The sequence below is a fragment of the Diabrotica virgifera genome, chromosome 2, assembly GCF_917563875.1.
Source record: "Diabrotica virgifera virgifera chromosome 2, PGI_DIABVI_V3a".
Lineage (NCBI taxonomy): Eukaryota > Metazoa > Arthropoda > Insecta > Coleoptera > Chrysomelidae > Diabrotica > Diabrotica virgifera.
Window position 1 is genome coordinate 38,965,141 of NC_065444.1, and position 24,698 is coordinate 38,989,838.

The window sequence follows — 24,698 nt, forward strand, 5'->3', positions numbered from 1 at the left end:
TTCTTCTTAATTTTCATTACAATTAGGGAAAAATATATTTTTTAAACATATTTTTTAAAACTGTCAAATTTGGGGCGCCGCCCCTGCTAAACGGTGGGTGATAGACATATGCTGTCGGGAAATAAATAGTAGGAAATATACTCCTCTTCATTTTACTATTAAGTAAATTTTTGCAAAACGTACAGGCAGGGCTACGTTTCGCAAAAACCACAAATTACCCCCTTTAAAGGGATGAAAAGGGGGGTTCCGGGGCGAAATTTTTTAAGAAAAAGGTATTTTCATAATAAGCACCCTTTGATATACCAGAAAAAAACAGAAAAAAATAAAACCGGACTTAAATCCATTTTGCGAGGGTCAACCTCTGTTTCCTACACTAAGAGTGCGTTTTCCAGAAAAACGAATTTTCCGCAACTTTTCTAAGATAAAATTTTGTGTTTTCGCGACCTGCCGTTATGCCTTTTTTGCAGGTTCCTTTTCGTGAAAAATACCAAACTTTCAAGTGGCATGACCGAGAAAATCACGGACACTGACCTATTAACGTTACATGTTTAGGTCGTAATTAACACAGAGCACACTAGTAACCCTTATGCTTAGGTTAACATCATCGCTGCACGAGAGATTTCATTTAAAAAAGAAAAATCAGTTTTCCTTAAAAACTTTCCTAGGAAACCCCACAGTTTTCATATATTTTAATCTCCTTGATATCATCTTTAAGTACTCTCAAAAGATAAAATCGTGTTGAACTTTTTATATTTCACATTGTATATCATTCTTGTTACAAAGACAGGAATATTAAAAACAAATATTTTTGTTTCAAACAAATCAGTAGGCACGCTAATATTCTCAGTGATAAAAGCAGTTTTAGTAGTTGTCATGTTTATAGTAATAGTCGGAATCAGCATATTCACACTATTACCATTCATGTCCCTGATATTCCCAGAATGGCCGTTTGTTATATTAATGAATTCGATAGGACAATTAGCCTTATAGACCGGGAGATATCATACAGAAGTTCAGCCACGATTTTCTAAGTCCTGCCTTTTGCAATAGTGGAAGGGTAGACGAGGTACTTACAATTTGCGGAAATATCCACAAATTTCCTGTGACATTTTCCTGTAAAAATTATTAGATTTGCCCAAAAAATGAAAATAGGGATTTTGCGATGAATTTCAGAGTCCTGCCATATCCGTAGAATGACAAAATACTATGGATTTTATGAAGAAAATTTTTTGGGCATGAGGGTTGCAAACGGCCTAACGGAGTATATATGTATACAAACATGTAAGGAAAATAATGAAATTTTAATGATTTTCTGGGTCCTGCCAACTAAATAATTTAAACATATTTATTTCAAAATGATAAAAAAATGTTGGCATGACGTCTGCTACTGTTTAAGTGTACTTGTCCCTTGGAAAATTATGCGCAAAATTTTTACCCTGATTCCGTGATTTTCTGAGTCCTGCCTTTAAAAAGTTATAATACTCAAATACAATCAACACTTTTTCGGTACTCGGCAGGAAGGTTAAACGGTTCTTGTAAGACGGCAGGAGTCCTAGATTTGTAAGAAAATTCGTGAAAAATTCCACGATGTTCTGAGTCATGCCATTTTGCATATGTTTCAAGAATCTTAATATAAGCCTATTTACAAAGATGCAGGATGGTTTTATAGTTATTTCGTATATAGGGTGAGGCATTAGTGTGACAAAGTCCAATTACTCGTTTGTCGTAAGAGATGCGAAAAAAAGTTATTTAGGTAAAACGTGGGGCAAAAAGAGTATTATAATTTAAAAATATTTTCCAATATACAGGGCTACCCGTATTGACAGGGTGACACAAACTAATGATTTTTTAAATGGAACACCCTGTATATAATTTTAAGATTCCTAAGATAATTTTAAGACAATTTAACACAATTCACATAATCCAAAAATGTTTCCTAATGTAGCTAGAGCTCTCTGAAGATGGTGCCTTGTAATTAGATTTTTTTTTATCTCCAGAACGCTTCCATTTCGATAGAAAAAAACTAGTCCGTCTTTTTATCTGTCAGATATAAATCGATTCCATCAATTGCGAATCTCTAGTACCGATCATAGGAGTCCGTTTTGGGTAGGGCAACGGTTATTTTATCGCATAACTTTTTTGTCTTTACTTTTAAGCATTTTTGACACTATATTATTAAATTGTGAGGTATTCTAGTACTAAACGGTACTCTTGCTGTAAGTCGGTAGGATGCACCGTTTTCTAGAAAAATCAATTACAAAATTTTTCGTATTTTGAATTTAAAAAAAATTTGAACAAAATAAAAAAAACGGTGTACTTACCGACTTAAAGCAAGAGTAACTTTTAGTACTAGTATACCTCATAATTTAATACTCTACTTTCAAAAATGCTTAAAAATTAAAGCAAGTTATGAGATTTCGTTGATCTACCCAAGACGGAGGCCTATGACCGATACTAGAAATTCACAATTGATAAAATATTCATCTCTGGAAGAGAAATAAACGTACCAGTTTTCGTTTTTCTAAATAGTTTTTTTATTTTTTTTTTCAAATTCAAAAACCGAAAAAAATTTCAAATCGATTTTTCTAGAACCGGGCGTATCCTACCGACTTAAAGCAAGAGTACCTTTTAGTACAAGAATACCCCATAGTTTAATAATCCAGTGTCAAAAATGCTTAAAAGTTAAACACAGAAAAGTTATGCGATAAAATATCCGTTTCCCTACCCTAAACGGACGCCTATGACCGGTACTAAAAATTGACAATAATTGATGGAATCGATTTATCTCTGAAAGATAAATAGGTGTACCAATTTTCGTTTTTCTAAATAGAAGTGTTCTGGAGCTATTTTAAAAAAACTAATTACAATACGCCATCTTTAAAGAGCTTTAGCTTCCTTAGGAAGCATTTTCGGACTAGGCGAATTAAGTTAAATTTTCTTAAAATTATCTGAGGAATCTCCGGGCTTCGTTTGTTAGAAGAGTTTCTGGTCACCCTGTATAATAGGTACAATCCCTACTATAACCAATTAATTGTAAAATTACTGATTTTCTTCCTATTACTTTTATTACGTTTACTTAGATACAAATATGATCTAATCGCTTAAAATAAAGATCGTACACTTTGGTATTAGATTTGAAAGGTGTGTAAAAATCCGAGACATTACTCAGGAAAATAATATTTAATACCGTACGATTCTTTTAACGATATAAAAATTAATTTTTATGTATTAAATATCTTTCCGATTATCCTGCCACGTTGTAAACGGTTTTGGATTAGTGTTTTTTAAGCATACCTGACATGGCATGACTCAGAAAATTGTGGTGATATGAATATTATGTTTGTATAACAAGCTGCAATAATTTTACTGACTTAAAATTTTATTTTTATATACGAAGTAACTACACAACCATCCTGCCTCTTTGTAAATAGCTCTATATTAATATTCTTGAGATATGTCCAAAATGGTATGACTCAGAAAATCGTGTAACTTTCCACGAATTTCCTTACACATTTTTTAACTATGTTTAGTAAAAAAGGTGTAATTAAACATCCTGCCATTTTGAATAATGTCTACTTAAATTATTTATTTTATACTAAAATTTATTTTATGTCTCAGAAAATCACGGAACCAGGGTGAAAATTTTTCACAGAATTTTCCAAGAGACAATTGCAGTTAAACATTAGGAGACGTCATGCCAACACTTTTTTCGATCATTTTCAAATAATTATGTTTAATTTATTAAGTTGGAAGGACTCAGAAAATAATGAAAATTTCATTATTTTCATTACACGTTCGTATATCCATATACTCCCTTAGTCCTTTTGCAACCCTCCTGCCCAAAAAATTTTCTTCATAAAATTCATAGTATCTAGTATCCTGTCACTCTATGGATATGGCAGGAATTCATCGCAACTCCCCATTTTTTTCCTCATGGAAAATCTAATTTTCACAGGAAAATGTCACAGGAAACCCGTGAATTTTTCCATAAATTGTAAGTACCTTTTCTAACCTTCCAGTATTGCAAAGGGCAGGACTTAGAAAATCGTGGTTGAAGTTCTGTTAATATCTCCCAGTTTATTATAGATGTATAGATTTTATTAGTCAATCAATTTTCTCTTCTTAGTTCCTATTAGAGGTGGAAATTACAAAAAACCTTGATACAGTTTCAATAGGCCTACCAATAGAATAATGTCAATATAAATTAACAAAAAATTAAGGAGTTTTATGATATGGAGCCTTCGAAACTTCATCGGAACTCTGACAGTTTATTATACATAATTTAAAATCAATACAAGTCTATCAAAATTTCACATTGTATATCATTCTTGTTACAAAGACAGGAATATTAATAACCAATATTTTTGTTTCAGACAAATCAGTAGGCACGATAATATTCTCAGTGATAAAAGCAGTTTTAGTAGTTGTCATGTTTATAGTAATAGTCGGAATCAGCATATTCATACTATTACCATTCATGTCCCTGATATTCCCAGCCTGGCCGTTTGTTATATTAATGAATTCGATAGGACAATTAGCCTTATAGATGTATAGATTTTATTAGTCAATCAATTTCCTCTTCTTAGTTCCTATTAGAGGTAGAAATTCCAAAAAAAAACTTGAGTCAGTTTCAATAAGCCTACCAATAGAATAATGTAAATATAAATTAATAAAACATTCAGGAGTTTTATTATATGGAGCCTTCGAAAAAAATCGTAATTTAGAAATTGGCCATAAGTGGCAGGCACAATATCACTTATTTTGTTACTTTGAACTAAATTCTTCTAGCCAATAGGTACTATGTTACTCCAGTTTGAATTTAACAATGGCATTATGTCTTTACAATTTATATCCACATTCAAATTCAAAAAGTAGAAAAGTGTCTGTAAGTTTTTGTCCAAATAAATCTAAAACATCTGTATGCCTCTTTTTTATTAATTCTACTGACGACATCTATACTATTGTTATTCCATCTACAGTAAACTGTTCAAATTGTTTCAGTATTTGTTCAAACTGTTCTTTGAAGTACTGTTATATATGATATTTTACAATTTTATTGGATCTATACCTCTATACAAGCTCTATTGTAAGTAATTTAGATGTCCTTCATCACAAACATCGTTGACATCATCAAACTCTCGATATTCTTCAGTAATAAGATTCTTGTTTTAATTTATTTTTCAAAATTCCATGTGCTTGAAAACTTTTGAAAATATTTAAAATTTGTCACATGCAGGCATATTGACATTACCATGTTACACATAATTTTGCTTTGTGTGCTACAAATATAACAAACGGCTTGTTTTTCTTTAAATTTGTGAAATTTCTTGCGTGAAAGTAATTAACCCGCCAAAATAAGGAAGACCTATTCCAAGTCTTTCTCTAATTACGATCATTTTCAATGGCTCTATACCCATTAAACAGATGTACAATAATCAATAATTAAATAATGAGCAAGTTAAAGCTACAAGATTTAAAGAAACTCTACCTCTTGACTGTACAAAAATCTTCAAATTTTAAGGTTGATCCAGACCAACAGTCACGTCAAAGTTAGAGATGGTACAGTCAAGATTGTTTCTGTGGTTTTCCAATGAACGCACTGGCACGGTACAGTCACAGTCACGGCACAGTCATAGTCACTGCCCGTCAGGTCGCTCTGCCAGCGATCAATACTGTGACTTGATCTTACTGGACCGGTCTGCCGGGGTGGTGTTAGTGTGACAGTCATTCAGCCACCTGTTTTCAGTTGTTGTACCATCTTTTCCTAACTTGTTTCGTCGCTTTTGTTAAAAAATGAGGACGAAGTATTAATTGAATTTTCAAAATTCCATTAATATGGACTATATAATATGGAAGAAATTATATTCAGGACTATTAGTGCAGTCGCTGAAGGTTTTAACCTCCGATTTCGTTGAACCTCCATCGATTTTCATGATAATTGGTGAGTAGGTAGAGGATACCTTAAGGAACAAAGGTGACATGATGCCAACTTGCGCTTTTACCCTGAGGGTGGATGCCACCCCTTCTCGGGGGTGAAAATTATTTTATTAAAAATAATACCATAAATCAATATTTCACATTCACAGTAACAATAGACACATTCTAAGTAAAATTAGTTGTATAAAGTTATTAATATAAATCAATACTTTTTGAGGTATTAAAGATTAAAGATATTGTTTTTTCGTAAAAAAATGCATGTTTTAAAGCTGTTTTTCACGTATAACTCAAAAATTATAAGGTTTCACAAAAAAGTTATAATTACCAAACTTGAAGATAATAAAAAACTGAATCCACTCCTCACTTAAAGAACTAAACAAATGTTAATTTAAAGTGAGTTATGGTTAACTGAATGTATATTTTTTTCGACGAGTACTCAATCAAATCTAAGTACTTAATAAAGCTGAAATAACGGGGAAAACGGTGCATTTACAAAATATACCTGCTAAATAATTGTCAAAGTACTTCGGAATACCTATCAAATGAGCTACAGAAGAAGTTAATGGCATCAAAATTAAGCAAGTTACGATGAAAATAAGAGAATACTTCTGAATTTTTTAGGAAAAAATGAAAAACAACACACGCCATTTCCACAAAAATTAAAAATAGTAATCCTTACAAGAATTTCTTTATATTAGCATAAGTAATGATTTCAACAATTTTGACCGGTTTAGAATTCATATTAAAAAAAAAAGATATAATTTAAAAAATCAGAATTTTTAAAATTAGCGTAATTTTCATTTTCTTTTGATGATAACTCCAAAAATACTCAATATACGTAAAAAACGATATATGACCAAATTTTAGTTTTTTCTGTATCAAATATTTTACCTGTCTTACTATTTCTGTAGGATAAAAAATAACCGAGATAGAAACGTTTAAAGCTTAAATTTTGCTGCGAGAACCATATAACCGAGGCCATTTAACCTTTTATTAAAAAAAAATATAGGGTTTAAAAGTTTAAATTCAACGTGGTTCAATAGCCTTTATAATTAGCTTTCAAACGGTTTTTAGGTGAACCTGATATAGTAAAAATTAACGGAGTTATTTAAAAAAAAACAATATCATTTTTTGGAAAAATTTTTAAAAGATCAATTTTGAAAAATTTTTGTGCATAAATTTTAATGCTATCAACTTGTTCGGGGGCTCAGTTGACAGATATTTCTAAGTACTTTGATAAATGTTTAATAAGTTTATGTTATAAAATGCACCATTTTCCCGTTATTTAAGCTCGAATACGTAGATTTGACTACTCACCGAAAAAAATATACATCTAATTACCTATAACTCATCTTTAGTTAACATTAAAAGATTTTTCTAGTAAGGAGTTTATTTAATTTTTTATTATCTTTTTTTGTAAAAACTTATAGTTTTTGAGTTATTTATGAAAAATCAGTTAAAAACATGCATTTTCTCACAAAGAAATTAAATTTTTGATTTTTATTAACTCAAAAGTGTCGATTTATTTTAATTGCTTCTTATAACAAATTTTGCTTAGAATTTGTCTCTTTATCGAATTATGGGGTTATTTTTAATAAAATAATTTTCACCCACGAGAAGGGGTGGCATCCACCCCCAGGGTAAAAGCGCAAGTTGAAACCATGTCACCTTTGTTCCTTGAGATATCCTCTAACCACTCACTAATTTTCATGCAAATCTATGGAGGTTCAACGAAATCGGAGGTAATAGCTCATATCCACCTTCAGTGACTGCACTATATATTATATCTTATATCTATTACAGAAATATTTTTTTCTTTATTTAATAAAAAAATCTCAAATAGTAGACAAAAATAAGCACCTAAGCATTTCAATCAGACAGTCTGAAAGTTGTGGATTTTAATCCTATACAAGACCTAATTACCATACAGATATTGTCGTTATAAGGCTCGTTCTAATTATCTAAGAACAATGCAAGAATGGAGTTCATATTAAAACTCTATAAGAATCTTTAACCTTGCATCTTGATCGACCTGATTGGTGAAGTAGGCTGACGGGGATCTGCCCGGACTGTATGTGTGTGAATGTGTTGCCCAGGGCCGGATTTACATGTTGAACCCTACTAGGCATTAATATTTCTGGCGCCCTGCGCCTTGATCTCCCCCTCCCTAACCCCATTACAATCAACCAACTTTTGGCTTTACCAAGCTCTACCAAAAAACCAGCTGACTAGTAATATCCTTTTACTTTATTTTTACTTTAGTTGTTGTTTCATACTGAAGCTTAGTACTGATATTTTGTAATCGTTCTAAAACGGTACTCCAAAATATGGACAAAAATACTGTCTCTAATGATTGAAGGTTTAATCTTAGAGCAGATGCATCACTACGGCATGAAGGTTCTTCGTCCCTGTCATTCTCTATTAGTTTCAAAGATTCTGTAATTCCCGGCCAATTTTCTTTCAGAACTCGACAAGCATAGTTTATCGCTAACCTAGGTGTTTTAGATAGGCTTTGAGTACCACAGAGCATTTTGGTTCAAATAAAGCTCCCATCGATGTGTTGAACTTGTAAAAAAATTGTACAGTTCTTGAAGTAGACCAAAAAAGAAACAGCAACCACATATGAACCAACATGAACTAACGGCCACAGATCCTACCAGATTTAAGGAATGAGCGGCACGTCAGACATACCCAGCCTGAGGACATAGCTTTTGATTCTGGTTTGAACACCTGAGTCCCTGTCATATTGCTGGCATTGTCATATGACTAACCACGGTATTTTGTGATATCCAAGTCGAATTTATCACAAACATCGATAATAGCATTTACAATCTCTTCAGCTTTTTGTCCGACGTTAGACAAAAAACACAAAAAGCGTTCTACGGGTATTCCATCTCTAGTTATATTCCTTTAGTACCAACGTTAATTGGTCAATATAAGATATGTCTGGAGTGGAGTCTACCATAATCCTAAAATATTTTGCTTCCTTAGCTTCATTTAATATTTGTTCTCGAACTTTTTTAGCCATAAGAACGATAACTTCTTCATATGTTGACTAGGAAATATATGAAGTTGTACCTGAACCTCCATCGCCATATACTTTCAATTGGTCTGCAAGAAAGGAGTCAAATTCGAATAAAAATTGTATTAAACCTAAAAAGATGCCTTGATCAAACAGTCCTAAATATTCATGGCTACCACGAAAAGCTAATCCTTTTGTGAATAGAAATTTTACAGCGGCAACAACACGCTCAAGGATATTCCTCCAGTTTTTAGTTTCCCTATTTAACTGATCAGTAAGACTTGAACTAACATGTCCTTTTATTTGACCTCTCAATTTTAATGTTTTCTGGTGTGACTTATGACAAGGAGAATTTTCGTGGTCTACCACTCTTTGTGAAGCAATTTTCCAATCATTAAAACCGGTTGTAAATGTGTTTGCGTCAGCAGAGCAACTGAACAATGTGCATGGTACACAAAACACAGACCCTTTTCTCTGAGAAAATGACATCCAATTTCTATTTATTATTTCTCCATTTTTAAGTTTACGAGAAAATAGCTTATCAGTTAAATCACTGTCTTTTTTATCTGATGGATATCTGCTTTGATGATGTGTAAGTTGGTTGCCGGTTTTGTGATACACCGAACAAAATCTGTCTGTTCCGCGCCCTAACAAATTTGGCGCTCTAGGCCAGTGCCTAGTCGGCCTAGTGGTAAATCCGGCCCTGGTGTTGCCCCTTGATTTGACGGTGATTTGTATGTGATCTGATCGTACCGTGACTATAGGGCTTTTCATTCACAGTTATTTGTTTCGAGCTTCTGACATACGTCGTATAATCCGCGTATATTAATATTATACACAGATTATACAACATATGACAGAGGCTCGAAACAAATGACAATCGATGAAAAGCCTTATTCTATTGGCCTGAATCAACCTTAAATCCACTTAGTTTTTACTGTGTGTACCACTGTTTAAAAATTATATTAATTTTGTATAAATAAGATACGGTTAGTTAAGTTTTTGTTAAAAAAACAAAGCAATTTTTATGTAAAAAGAGAAAAACACATGAATTTTAAACATTTTGCAAAATTTTTATTTTATTTTAATATATATGGTATTTTTTCCGTTTATTTATTTAGTAATAATTCCACTATTAGGCGTTTTTTACCTGTTCTGGTATCATAGTTCTACCTTTGGGTTTGTACTTATACCGGGTGTCCACTTATATTTTCCCCCATTTTAACTGCCTATAACTTCTAAACGGCTCAAGATAGAAATATGCGGTTTTCGCTGAAATGTTTTATTTTAGTAAAAGTTTTGTCTGAATTGATTGAATTTTTTATATCGCTTTCAAATGCGAAAAAAAATGGCGGATTTTTGAAAAAAACGTTGTTGATTTTTTTTAATGGAACATCCAGTATTTTTTTTTGTAAATTGAAAGAGAGGTCATTCACGTATCCACCGATATAAAGTTTTTCAAAATCGGTTGTCAAATCACTGAGTTGTTAATTTTTAAAATGAGAGGTGCAACGTGGATATCACATACCTAAATAACATAACTAAGCAAATTGATATGTTATGTGATTTCCACATTGCATCTCTCATTTTAAAAATTAATTGCTCAGTCATTTGACAACCGATTTTAATAAATTTTATATCGCTGGATAGGTAAATGGCCGTTATTGCAAATTTTTAGGTAAACGACTATTTTTTATATCGCTTTTAAATAAAAAATGGCGGATTTAAAAAAAAAACGTTGTTGACTTTTTTTATTAAAACACCCAGTATATTTTTTTGTAACTTAAAAAAACGGTCATTTACCTATCCAGCGATATAAAAATTTTTAAAATCGGTTGTCAAATGACTGAGCAATTAACTTTTAAAATGAGAGATGTAATGTGGAAATCACATAACATAATATCATTTTGCATAGTTATGTTACTTAGGTATGTGATATCCGCGTTGCACCTCTCATTTTAAAAATTAATAACTCAGTGATTTGACAACCGATTTTGAAAAACTTTATATCGCTGGATACGTGAATGACCTTTCTTTCAATTTACAAAAAAATATACTGGTTGTTCCAGTAAAAAAAAGTCAACAACGTTTTTTCAAAACTCCGCCATTTTTTTTTCGTATTTGAAAGCGATACAAAAAATTCAATCCATTCAGACAAAACTTTTACTAAAATAAAACATTTCAGCTAAAACCGCATATTTCTATCTTGAGCCGTTTAGAAGTTAGAGGCAGTTAAAATGGGGGAACATATAAGTGGACACCCGGTATATATCCGATTTTAACATATTCTATTAATATATTGTTTTCTACAGGGTGTGTTAAAAGAAGCGGGACTGTCGAATATTTCGCGAAATTTACATCGGATCGAAAAACTCATAAATACGTGTTTAACATTTTTAGAAAATTTATCGAATGACATGAAATACGATCCTTCACATCAACTCCCTGAGGCTGGGGCGGGAGTAAGTTTGAAATCTTAAGTAAGGACCACCATTTTTATTGCAAATTTGGATTCTGTATTCAGTACCATAAAAATTTCCATTCCCACCCATCCCGGGGTATAATTAAGAGTTAAATTTTCTCCATGAAAATATTTAAAAATATTAAAATAATTGAAATATTCAATATTTTAATGCAATATTGTGTAATTGATACTATTTCTATGACAGTATTTGATAAAATCATAGTAAAATGAAAATATTATTTGAATTAAAATAATAAAATCTTTCAAAACTACTTCTTATATCCAGTTGCCCAACAAATAAACGATTGATTTTTGATTTGGATTGCATGTTTATTATAAAATATAATAATTGTCAAAATCTGTCAATTAAAAACAGAAATCTTAATAATTCTCCCGAAAAATTTTAATTTACTAACCATCAGATATAATAACAGAACACTTTTCTTTTCTTTTCTTTTCTTTTCTTTTCTTTTCTTTTCTTTTCTTTTCTTTTCTTTTCTTTTCTTTTCTTTTCTTTTCTTTTCTTTTCTTTTCTTTTCTTTTCTTTTCTTTTCTTTTCTTTTCTTTTCTTTTCTTTTCTTTTCTTTTCTTTTCTTTTCTTTTCTTTTCTTTTCTTTTCTTTTCTTTTCTTTTCTTTTCTTTTCTTTTCTTTTCTTTTCTTTTCTTTTCTTTTCTTTTCTTTTCTTTTCTTTTCTTTTCTTTTCTTTTCTTTTCTTTTCTTTTCTTTTCTTTTCTTTTGAAAAAAGTTAATTTTAATATTTTTTGGGAGAATCGTTAAAATTTCTGTTTTTAATTTGACAATTTTTTGACAATTATATTTTGAAATAAACGGGCAATCCAAATCATTGTTGCAACTGGACATTAATCTTTCCGTTGTCATCAAATTATTTTTTTTATTAATAAATACCTAATACTCCATTAAAATGTTACATTTTTTAAGCCATACCTTGCATTTGTTAGATGAGTTAATTTTATTTCTTTAATATGTAGGGGGGATCAGTAGAAGCTTAAGTTCAAGTTTTTGGGGTCGCAACCCTTGTCCCCCGGCCGTCATCTTGGAAATGGAGTGCAAAGGGGTTTCGCGCTATATCTGGTAAACTACCAACCCTACGCAAAATCTAATTCAACATAAAATTTGGCAAATTAAATTTTCTACAATTTTGTTTCTATTACTTTTTATCGTCAAGTGACCAACAAAAAAGATATAAACAAAAATATGTAAAAAAATTTTAACAAGTTTCCTTTTGGAAGTTATAACTTTTTTTAGTTCATTTTAAAATAAAATAAAATTTTAGCAATTTTGTAGAGGGTTTTTCAGCGAACAATTTCCACTATAAAGTTGTTTAATTCTATTTATTTATATATGTTTTACAGCTCTCCAAACTTGACCAGATTCTCGAATGCTCATAGGGATACAATAAAAATAAAAGTTAGGCTTACTTTTCTATCTATATATATTTTTTATTCATACAATTTATTATGATTTTAACATTCCTGTGCTATTATTAATCTGTTTTTGACCTCTCTCCCCATTATAAAACTTATAACCCTAAGGATATACAGGGTGTCCAGAAACTCTACCGACAAACGAAGACAGGAGATTCTTCAGATAATTTTATGATAATTTAACCCAATTCACCTAGTCCGAAAATGCTTCCTAAGGGAGCTAGAGCTCTTTGAAGATGGCGCCATGTACTTAGTTTTTCTTAAATACCACCAGAACGCTTCTATTTAGAAAATCTAAAATTGGTATACATATTCACTTTCCTGAAATGAATCAATTCCATCCATTGCGAATTTCTAGTACCGGTCATAGGCGTACGTTTTGGGTAGGGCAACGGTTATTTTATCGCATAACTTTTTTGTCTTCAACTTTTAAGCATTTTTGATACTGGATTAATAAATTGTGAGGTATTCTAGTACTAAAAGGTACTCTTACTTTAAGTCGATAGGATACACCGTTTTCTAGAAAAATCGATTTGAAAGTTATTAGTTTTGGGAATTTGAAAAAAAAAAGTTAAAAAAATTAAAAAAAACCATTTTACCAACTTAAAGTAAGAGTAACTTTTAGTACTCGAATATCTTATAATTGAATAATCTAGTGTCAAAAATATTTAAAAATTAAAGACAATAAAGGTATGCTATAAAAGAACTGTTGACCTACCCAAAACGGACGCCTATGACCGGTACTGTAAATTCGCCATTAATGAAATCGATTAATCTCTGGAATATAAATAAATGTACCAGTTTTCATCTTTCTAAATAGTTTTTTTTAATCTTTTTTTTTAAATTCAAGGAACGAAAAATTTTCAAATTGATTTTTCTAGAAAACGGTGTATCCAATCGACTTAAACTAAGAGTACCTTTTAGCACTAGAATAACTCAGAATTAAATAATTCAGAGTCAAAAATGCTTAAAAATTAAAGACAAAAAAGTTAGGCGATAAAATAACCGTTGCCCTACCCAAAACGGACGCCTATGGCCTGTACTTGAAATTCGCAATGGATGAAATCGATTCATTTCTGGAAAGTAAATATGTATACCAATTTTCGTTTTTCTAAATAGAAGCGTTCTGGAGGTATTTAAGAAAAACTAATTACATGACGCCATCTTCAAAGAGCTCTAGCTCCCTTAGGAAGCATTTTCGGACTAGGTGAATTGGGTTAAATTATCTTAAAATTATCTGAGGAATCTCCTGTCTTCGTTTGTCGGTAGAGTTTCTGGACACCCTGTATAGAAAAGGCCCAAGAAGTTGTTTGAGGACAAATTAGCCGGTTCAGAAGAAGAATGACGCAACCGCAAAATGCAAAATCCTTAAGAAGAACAAAAAACGCATTTTTGATATCAACATCCTAATGTATGATCAAAATTAGCCATTCACCACACCGTGGTCAGGATCTCGAAATATAAGCGTTTTTTGGGGTGTGCCGCTTGTCTATGAAGTAACATTACTTTTTTCCTATTGTATATTTTGACTTAAAATTTTCCAAAAAACTTCTTCATAAATTATATTTTATTGTTGTTTTGGTTAAAATTATAAACTAAAAAGTTTGTCACTCAACTTTTTTAAGTAAACATGAAACTAACGAAATATGATGACAAAATGTTTAAAAACTAAAGACTCTTTTTTTAATGTTTCATTTTGGACAAATTTCATTATTATCTACATACTTCAAAGACGACACAGTAAAATTTTCAAAAGGAAATATTTACAGCGACCAAAGATACAACGAGGTAAACTTGAAAAATCATCAAAATTTATTTTCGGCATTTTTGTATAAAATTTTATTTTTGAACATGTTCCACCAAATCTAGATAAAAATAAACTATATGTTCGGCGACCTCGAAAACATAAAAATAGACCAAAATTGGTCATTCACCTTAAATTTGATTTTCATGGTCGGCATAACGATTGCTGCCGCTCGACTAATATTATAGATAGAAAAGTATTTTTTTATTGTATTCCTATGAGAATTCGAGAATCTGGTCAAGATTGGAGCGCTGTAAAACCTAGATAATAAATAAAATTTAACAACTTTATAGTGAAAATTTTTCATTGCAAAATCCTCTACAAAATCGCTATAATGGTATTTTATTGTGAAATGAACGGAAAAAAAGTTATAACCTCCAAAAGGAAATTTCTTACAAAATTTTCTCATACTTTTGTTTATAACTTATTTGTTGCTCACTTGACGATAAAAAGTAATAGGTATAAAATTGTAGAAAATTTAATTTGATACATTTTATGTGTAATTAAATTTTCTGTAGGATTGCTAGTTTAGGACATACAGCGCGAAAGTCCTTTGCACCACTTTTTCCAATATGGCAGCCGGGGGACAAGGGTGGCGACCCCAAAAACTTGAACTTAAGCTTCTACTAAAACCCCCTACATATTAAAAAAATAAAATTGACTCCTCTAAGAAATGCAACCCTAAAATGTAACATTTCAATGGACTATAAACAAAAAGTAGATTATTTTTGTTGTAATTGTTTGTGCTTCCCCCAATCCACATGGGGGGGGGGGGTAATGGTCGTGTTTAATGTCAATCAATAGACTTTTGACAAGTAATAATCATGCATATTTTGGTATTTCTCGAGATATTAGACCATCTATCAACAGTAATTATAAAAAATGCCTTGAATATTTTTTCATGAGAAATCTTTATTTTTATATCACTAGGTAGCGACTTTTTGTATAATGTATATTTTGTACTCTACTGTATAAACTGCATGCTAAAATATCATATTTTTTGTTTCAGGAAACATTACATTCTTAATGACGATCATATACTTCTTTAACATCATATACGTATTAGTAACAAAACTCTTTGGAGGGCTAACATTAATTCCAGCACTGTTCTTTGGATTCTTCGAGTTGATATTTGCGAGTCCAATTTTTAGAATAACACAATTGTTCATCAATTTCTTGTTATATTTACAATATCTCTTTATCAACGGCACGACTGTCGTTAGTCAATAGACTGATTAGAATGATGTATTATTTTTACACTTTCAAAAAATTTAAACGATACAGTTATCTGCTATAAGTGCAAAAGAAAAAAATATTTAAAATATGCACAATATGTAAAATGTGCAAAATAATATGCAAAATATGTAAAATGTACAAAATACTATGCAAACTGTGTACAATATGCATAATAATATGTACAATATAAAAAAATTTTGAAAATGTGTCATTCTATCCGCGACCCGCGATAACATACGAGAGTAAAGCAATGAACTTCCTAAAACAGATTCAAAGCATGTATACCTCGTCCAATTTACTTACCGTTGCACGTCATCCGCGCCATAGCCTGTGACACGATACCAACACGAAATATCTAGGCGGTAGGTGTGTTCCCCTTTAGAATCATTTTGATTCTAAAAAGAACACACCCACCGCCTAAATATTTCGTGTTGCTATCGTGTCACAGGCTATGGCGCGGATGACGTGCAACGGTAAGTAAATTGGACGAGGTATAGGTACTCACGTTATTAAAAATTTAAAATAGGTAAAAAAGATAAAGATAAAGTGAGCTGACGAACCTTACAAGTGTTTTATATAATGGGCTCTCAACAAATGTGATGCCCCTAGTATGTAGCTCATTTAAGTGTAAAGTATTCAATTGCTTAATGAATTGCAATTCGAAGATGAATAAGATGACACCTATCGAATAACATTAAACACGGCCCCTTACCTCACGCCTTAGAATGGGGTAAGAGCCAACTTTTAAATCTTATATGGAAACCTCCATTTTTATTGCAGGTTTGGATTCTGTATTCAGTATCATAAAAATTCCTATCCTCACCCACCCCGGGGGTATAATTAAGAGAAAAATTAAGAAAAATAAAATTTGTGAAATAAAAACTTTGATAGCGTTTTTACTTTTCAAAATGAAAATATTATCGTTAAAATTAAAATAATAAAATCCTTCAAACTACTTCTTACTATTTTCCATGGCAAGCAAATTATTTCCTTTATTAATAAATACGTACCAAAAATTTATACTATTTTTGTTGTAATTTTTTGTGCTTCATCCATTTGGTAGGTACTTTTTAAAATACACTAATTCTGTATTTATTTTTCTGCGATTACAGCACCATATAGCGAATCAAAAAAAAAAATTAATTCAGACAAACCTGTTTACTTTTTCATGTAGAATCCGAATCTGTAGTAAAAAAAAGGAATCTTGCCCCTAGTAGCCACTTTTTATAATGTACATTTTATACTCTACTGTATAAAGTGCATGCTAAAATATCATATTTTTTGTTTTAGGAAACATTACATTCTTAATGACGATCATATACTTCTTTAACATCATATACGTATTAGTAACAAAACTCTTTGGATGGTTAACATTAATTCCAGCAATGTTCATTGGATTATTCGAGTTGATATATGCGAGTCCAGTTTTTAGCATAACACAATTATTCATCAATTTCTTGTTATCTTTACAATATCTCTTTATCAACGGCACGACTGTCGTTAGTCAATAGACTGATTAAAATGCTGTATTGTTTTTACACTTTCAAAAAATTTAAACGATACAGTAATCTGCTATAAATGCAAAAGAAAAAAATATTTAAAATATGCACAATATGTAAAATATGCAAAATAATATGCAAAATATGTAAAATGTACAAAATGCTATGCAAACTGTGTACAATATGCATAATAATACGTAAAATATAAAAAAACTGGGGAAATGTGTCATCCTATCAGCGATAACATACGATTGTAAAGCAATGAACTTCCTAAAACAGATTCAAAGCATGTACTCACGTTATAAAAAATTCAAAATAGGTAAAAAATATAAAGATAAAGTGAGCTAAAGAACCTTACAAGAGAACTAATGAATGATTAGCCTGCTACCTCATGTTTTATACAATGGGCTCTCAACAAATGGGATGCCTCTAGTATGTAGCTCATTTAAAGTATTCAATTGCTTAATGCATTGCAATTCGAAGATGAATAATATGAAACCTATCGAATAACATTAAACACGGCCCCTTACCTCACTCCTTAGAATGGGGTAGCCACTTTTTTATAATGTATATTTTATACTCTACTGTATAAACTGCATGCTAAAATATCATATTTTTTGTTTTAGGAAACATTACATTCTTAATGACGATCATATACTTTTTTAACATCATATACGTATTAGTAACAAAACTCTTTGGATGGTTAACATTAATTCCAGCAATGTTCTATGGATTATTTGAGTTGCTATTTGTGAATCCAATTTTAAGAATGGCACAAAGGCTTTTCAATTTCGTGTTGTATTTACATTACCTCTCTATCAACGGAACGACTGTCGTTAGGCAATAGACTGATTATAATGATGTATTATTTTTGCACTTTCAAAAAATTTAAAAGATAGTGTAATCTGTTATAAATGCAGGTGTAAATTATTTAAAAATGCAGAATATGTAAAATATGCAAAAGAGTATGCAAAATATGTAAAACGTACAAAATAGTATGCAAAACTGTGTACAATATGCATAAAAATATGCAAAATATGTAAAATGTACAAAATAGTATGCAAACTGAGTAAAAAAATGCACAATAATAGGCAAATTAACAAAATTTAGAAAATGTTCGTCCTACCAGCGATAATATGAGTCGATACCATTGACTCTTCCCAAAACAAATTCCAAGCATCTACACACGTTTTAAAATTTTCAAAATAGGTAAAAAATATAAAGAGAAAATGAGCAGAAGAATTTTACAAAGACCCAATGAATGATCATCCTGCTAATTCATGTTTTATAGGTGTTATTGTGCATCATAGTCCAATAGTTTGATTTAGAGCAATTCGAAGTTTTGGATCCGAAAATCTAAGACTTGTACTAGAACCAAGTTCGGGTGACAACCCAAATTCATGCCTTCTAAAATTTGCAAGGCAAAAGAACGACAAACAAGAAGAAGACTAGGGGGATCTAAGATTGCATTAAGAACTAGTCTATTTATCTATGTAAAATTTCATCGAGTCTTGGTTTCCCTGTTCTCAGATATGTAGGAGCAAAACTAATAGAAAATGAAATACAGTTAATATTTTATTTTATTTTAGAGGTAGATCATCATCCTCTTATGTGCATTTCACTCTTTTGAAAGAGGCCTATGATCTGCTCTAAAGGGTTTATTATTATCAAAGAGTAATTGCTTAATGAATTGCCGGCTACGTACAAAATACAAATAATTATGACCACATAGAGTCAAATCTATTGAACACGTGCAAGAATATGGGACAATAAAATTGGAGAAGATGTTATTAAATTGTTTCTTTCATTGCATGATTATATGCGCCTTGATGTTGTTTGTCGATGCATGATGATTTGGGTGTGGTGTTTTATAGCAGAATAATTGACTGTGGTGTGCCAAAATTTTATGGTAAAGAATAATAATACACTCTCTTTAACATGAACCGTAAATTTATTAAAAACATTCCAAGTTTAAAATACTTTAGACGCGTTTCGACCCAACATGAACGAGACATCATCAGCAACTACAGGTAACAAACAAACCTACAATACATTGTTTTTATTAAAACAAGGGAATAATGGACTGCAGGTTTGCTGTTACCTGTAGTTGCTGATGATGGTTCCTGTTGGGCCGAAATTCTTCCAAGGTATCTTAACCTTGTAATGTTTTTAATATTAATAATAATCGATTTGTGGTTCATCTTTGAGAGAGTGTATTATTACCTCTAGACTACACATATGACGTATGGATACTGGATGCATCTTTTCCTAGTTTATATAAAAATTTTATAGTTATTATGTTGCTATTAGCATGTTTTTGCATGTTATGTTTGGTCAATTTACACTTACAGGTTTACTTTTCAAAAGATCATCAGAATTCGATGACACAGCTATTACAGTTAAAATTTTTGAAAGTGAAGAAAAAACATTTTAAATGAATAACTTTTGTAGCATAAGAAATTATTTTCCACATTCATTTTGGGAAATATTGATGCTATAGGTTTATTCCATATTACTTAAAATAAATTTAGAATTTAAATGATAGTATAATATAGCATCTTAGAGTATATGAATTAACCAAAACTAATCAAAATTATGTACATAAGGATGTGGTAATATACAATGTCGGATAACTCTGATGTATGGTACGTGAAGAGGAAGAATATACAATGAATCAATAATCCCCGGAATGAAGAAAAAAAAAGAAAAGTCTTTTTGTATATTATTTTTATAGCTTGGTAGCAGTTTTGGCTATTCCAAGATCCTTTTCTTTTAACTCGCAAAAACCAAATTCTTCGTCCAATTTTTCTACTTTCTTTATTATTACCTTTCTTATGGATATCTAAAGTTTCTTTTTGTGATTCTTTTTTTATTGTATCAAGTACTGTCCAAAAATATCAGCGTCAATTATTAAGTTAAAAAGAATGAAATTTTGGAAATAGTGGTCAATTCTTGGTTCTTCGCTATTTTCTTTGTTTCATTGATTTTGTTAAAAAAAACAACTCGTTCTTTCATTAATTCATTAATTAATTTTTGAGTGAAGACGAAGACCAGATTTTCAGTAAATCATCACAGAGGCAAACAAAGCAAATTTACAAAGAGGTTATATTATTTTGTAGTTACTTGAACTGTTATTTTCAACTCTAAGATGCTATGTAATACTATCACAGGATACAATAGACTGAATAAAATAATAATTTATACTAGTACTAGGAAATAATTGGACTAGAAACATTTATATGGGCTATTTTCTATGTAGTCAGTATATTTAACGGTTGAGTAAATAAAATAACAAAAAAAAAACGAATACACACATACATCGATTGTCACTGTGCTGAGCATTCGACATCTTTTATGATGTCTTCTTCAAGGCTTCCGGGATCAAAGTCTGCTAAGTACCCAGATACTACACTCTTCACTACTCACTGCACTACTGGTAGTGCAGTCACCCGTGTTGAGCTGGCCCCCCACTTGCAAAAATTAAAAAACAAATAGCCCTGATTTATGAGCTATTTATGAGCTTTCATATTCCACAAACTAAAAATTTTGAGCTCGTTCCACTGAGCAGGAATTTAATACTTTAGTGGGGGGGGGGCTGAGCCCCCTCACTACTTAAAAATAGGAATATTGAATCGGTTTTTGCGGCAGAATTACGAGCTATTTATGAGCTCTTAAAATTATACAGTTTCGATTTTTGAGCTCATCCCCTTCACCCCCAAACAACCCTTTAATTGATTTAACTTAAGAGAAAAATGTTGAGAAAACTTAAAATATATCGTATTGCGGATATAAATCCTATAGCTTATATACTCTAAGAATAAACTATTAAATCACGTGCATTTCGATTATTGAGCTACAACCCCTTCGCAAGAAAACCACCCTATCTTCCCGGCTTAAGAGAAAGTTTTACTTAAATGCATAAAATTAATTATTTGGTGACTACATATCATTTAATAATTTATAAGCTTCCAAATTACGCGCATTTAGATCAGTAAATTGCAATTTATTTTGTATAGTGCAGTCACTGAAGGTAAAAATCAACAATTACCTTCAATTTTGGTGAACGTTCATCGATTTTCACGAAAATTGGTCAGTGGTTAGAGGATACCTCAAGAAACAAAGGTGACATGGTACCACTTTGCGCCTTTACCCTGAGGGTGTATACCGCCCCTTCTCGGGGGTGAAAATTATTTTATAAAAAATAACTGCACAAATCTATAAAAGAACAAATTATAAGCAAAATTTATTATATAAATTTATAAAATAAGTCAATACTTTTTAAGTTATTAAAGATCAAAAATTTTAATTATTCGTGAAAAAAATGCATGTTTTGAAGCGGTGTTTCGTAAATCACTGAGTTTTTAAAAACGTAAAACTTACGTTTTTTTTTAAAAACGTAAGTTTTTACAAAAAAGTTAATAGTAGTTTAATTCGTATAGCTTATATTCTAAGAATAACCTCTTAAATCACGCGCCTTTCGATTATAGAGCTACAACCCCTTCGCAAGAAAACCATCCCATATTCCCGGCTTAAGAGAGAGTTATACTTAAAATAATTTAAATTAATTATTTGGCGACTACATATCGTTTAATAATTTATGAGCTCGCAAAATATACGCATTTCAATTATTGAATTGCCATTTTCTTTCTATAGTGCAGTCACTGAAGGTAAAAATCAACTATGACCTTCGATTTCGGTAAATCTCCATTCATTTTCACGAATTGACAATAACAACTTGCGGTTTTAGCCTGGGGTATATGTCACCCCTTCTCGGGGGTGAAAATTACCTTATTAATAATAACCCCACAAATCGAGAGAGGGACAAATTGTAAGCAAAATTTGTTATATAATGTTATTAATAAATCAATACTTTTTGAGTTATTAAAGATCAAATATTTTAATTTTTGTGAAAGAAAATGCATGCTTTAAATCGATTTTTCGTAAATAAATCAAAAACTGAAAGTTTTCACAAAAAAGTTTTCATCACTAAAATTGAAGCTAATAAAAAATATAATAAATTGCTTACTTGAAAAACCCTTTAATGTTAATTTAAAGTAAGTTATTGGTAATTAAATGTATATTTTTTTTCTGCGACTGTTCAAATCTAAGGATTCAAGCTTAAATAACGGGAAAGAGATGCATTTTTTAACACTTAGGTACTAAATACTAAAAGTACTTAGAAATACCTATCAAAAATGAGCTCCAGAAAAAGTTGATAGCATCAAAATCCGCTGAACAATTTTCGTGAAAATGAATGGAGATTTACCGAAATTGAAGGTCATAGTTGATTTTTACCTTCAGTGACTGCACTATAGAAAGATATTGGCATTTCAATAATTGAGATGGTATATTTTGCGAGCTCATAAATTATTAAACGATATGTAGTCGCCAAATATTTAATTTAAATTATTTTAAGTACAACTCTCTCTTAAGCCGGGAATATGGGATGGTTTTCTTGCGAAGGGGTTGTAGCTGTATAATCGAAAGGCGCGTGATTTAACAGTTTGTTCTTAGAATATAAGCTATACGAATTAAATTACTATTAACTTTTGTGTAAAAACTTACAGTTTTTCAGTTATTTACGAAAAACCGCTTCAAAACATGCATTTTTTTCACGAATAATTAAAATTTTTGATCTTTAATAACTTAAAAATTATTGACTTATTTTAATAACTTTATATAATAAATTTTGCTTATAATTTGTTCTTTTAAAAATTTGTGAATTTATTTTTTATAAAATAATTTTCACCCCCGAGAAGGGGCAGTATACACCCTCAGGGTAAAGGCGCAAGGTGGTACCATTTCACCTTTGTTTCTTGAGGTATCCTCTAACCACTGACCAATTTTCGTGAAACTCTATCAAGGTTCACCGAAATTGAAGGTAATTGTTGATTTTTACCTTCAGTGACTGCACTATACAAAATAAATTTCAATTTACTGATCTAAATGCGCGTAATTTGGAAGCTTATAAATTATTAAATGATATGTAGTCGCCAAATAATTAATTTAATGCATTTAAGTACAACTTTTTCTTAAGCCGGGAAGATAGGGTGGTTTTCTTGCGAAGGGGTTGCAGCTCAATAATCGAAATGCACGTGATTTAATAGTTTATTCTTAGATTATATAAGCTATAGGAATTATATCCGCAATACGATATATTTTAAGGTTTCTCAGCATTTTTCTCTTAAGTTAAATCAATTAAAGGGTTGTTTGGGGGTGAAGGGGATGAGCTCAAAAATCGAAACTATATAATTTTAAGAGATCATAAATAGCTCGTAATTCTGTCGCAAAAACCGATTCAATATTCCTATTTTTAAGTGGGGGGGAGGGGGCTGAGTCAGCCCCCCCACTAAAGTATTAAATTCCTGCTCAGTGGAACGAGCTCAAAATTTTTAGTTTGCGGAATATGAAAGCTCATGAATAGCTCATAAATCAGGGCTATTTGTTTTTTAATTTTTGTAAGTGGGGGGGGGGGCAGCTCAACACGGGTACTGCAGTCAGTAGTGAAGAGTGTAGTGTTTGGGGACATGTAGGTTTTTCGTTTATTTTGAGCAAGTTTTTGATTAAATTAAAAGGAACGTACTGAATTATTAGTAGGGAGAAAAGTATAGTAAAACTGGACCAATAAATTTACCGGCCACTAAGACAAAAATAGTACCAAACTAAGAAGGTATTAGATTCTTAGAGCTATATTGTCTTGCATGGCATATTATAACTATTGGAAACATATGGCATATTATAACTATTGGAAACTATGACTTATAATAACTATTGGAAAGCTATCAAATCACTACCAGATAAAAGATAAAAACTAAGCATAAAGAAAAACGATTTGTTAATCAGTGAACCTCAAAATTTATTCTATAGATAGCGATCGTATAAGTACTTTCTGAGAGCAGAAAACAAAAATAAACAGTCCGTATAATTATTTCTAGTCTTAATATATATTTTAAATAAAAAGCTTACGGAAAATTGCACAAATATTTGTGTTTAATACTGGGTTTGTCGTTTGACAGGTGAAGGGAAAAGTTTTCTCTAAAAAAGCTTACATTACTAAGATCTGTTACAGAATAACAAGAATTTCATTCTATATTATTACTCGCCAACACTAGGAATCACTTTGACTTTGAATATTTTTTCCATCGGCGCAGACAGCAGACAGAGTATAAGGACCTTCATATACGGAATGCAAAGTGCGGTCGTGTTGCGGTTGGACTCGTCTCCGACCCGACTGCTCCAACTGTCCAGTTGAAGTCGTGTGCGACTGCTATCCTCCCACTCAAAAAGGTC

The 24,698-nt window shown here is 31.1% G+C and overlaps 2 protein-coding genes across 4 annotated transcripts in view; one reads left to right on the top strand and one right to left on the bottom strand.

Annotated features, from left to right (window-relative positions):
* LOC114327674 (uncharacterized) overlaps positions 1–20,711 on the top strand; it is a 49,639-nt gene extending 28,928 nt beyond the window's left edge. Inside the window, exon 3 of one of the 3 annotated variants that reach the window (XM_028276360.2) lies at positions 18,035–20,711. In XM_028276360.2, coding sequence (XP_028132161.1) covers positions 18,035–18,255 — 221 coding nt within the window. In that variant the 3' untranslated portion in view covers positions 18,256–20,711. Of the gene's footprint in view, positions 1–15,682; positions 16,253–17,199 lie in introns of those variants that run through there. The other 2 variants (XM_050643621.1, XM_028276359.2) reach the window with 2 other exon arrangements.
* Positions 1–24,698, bottom strand: part of LOC126880034 (uncharacterized) — a 156,726-nt gene that overhangs the window by 122,952 nt on the left and 9,076 nt on the right. The window lies entirely within an intron of this gene.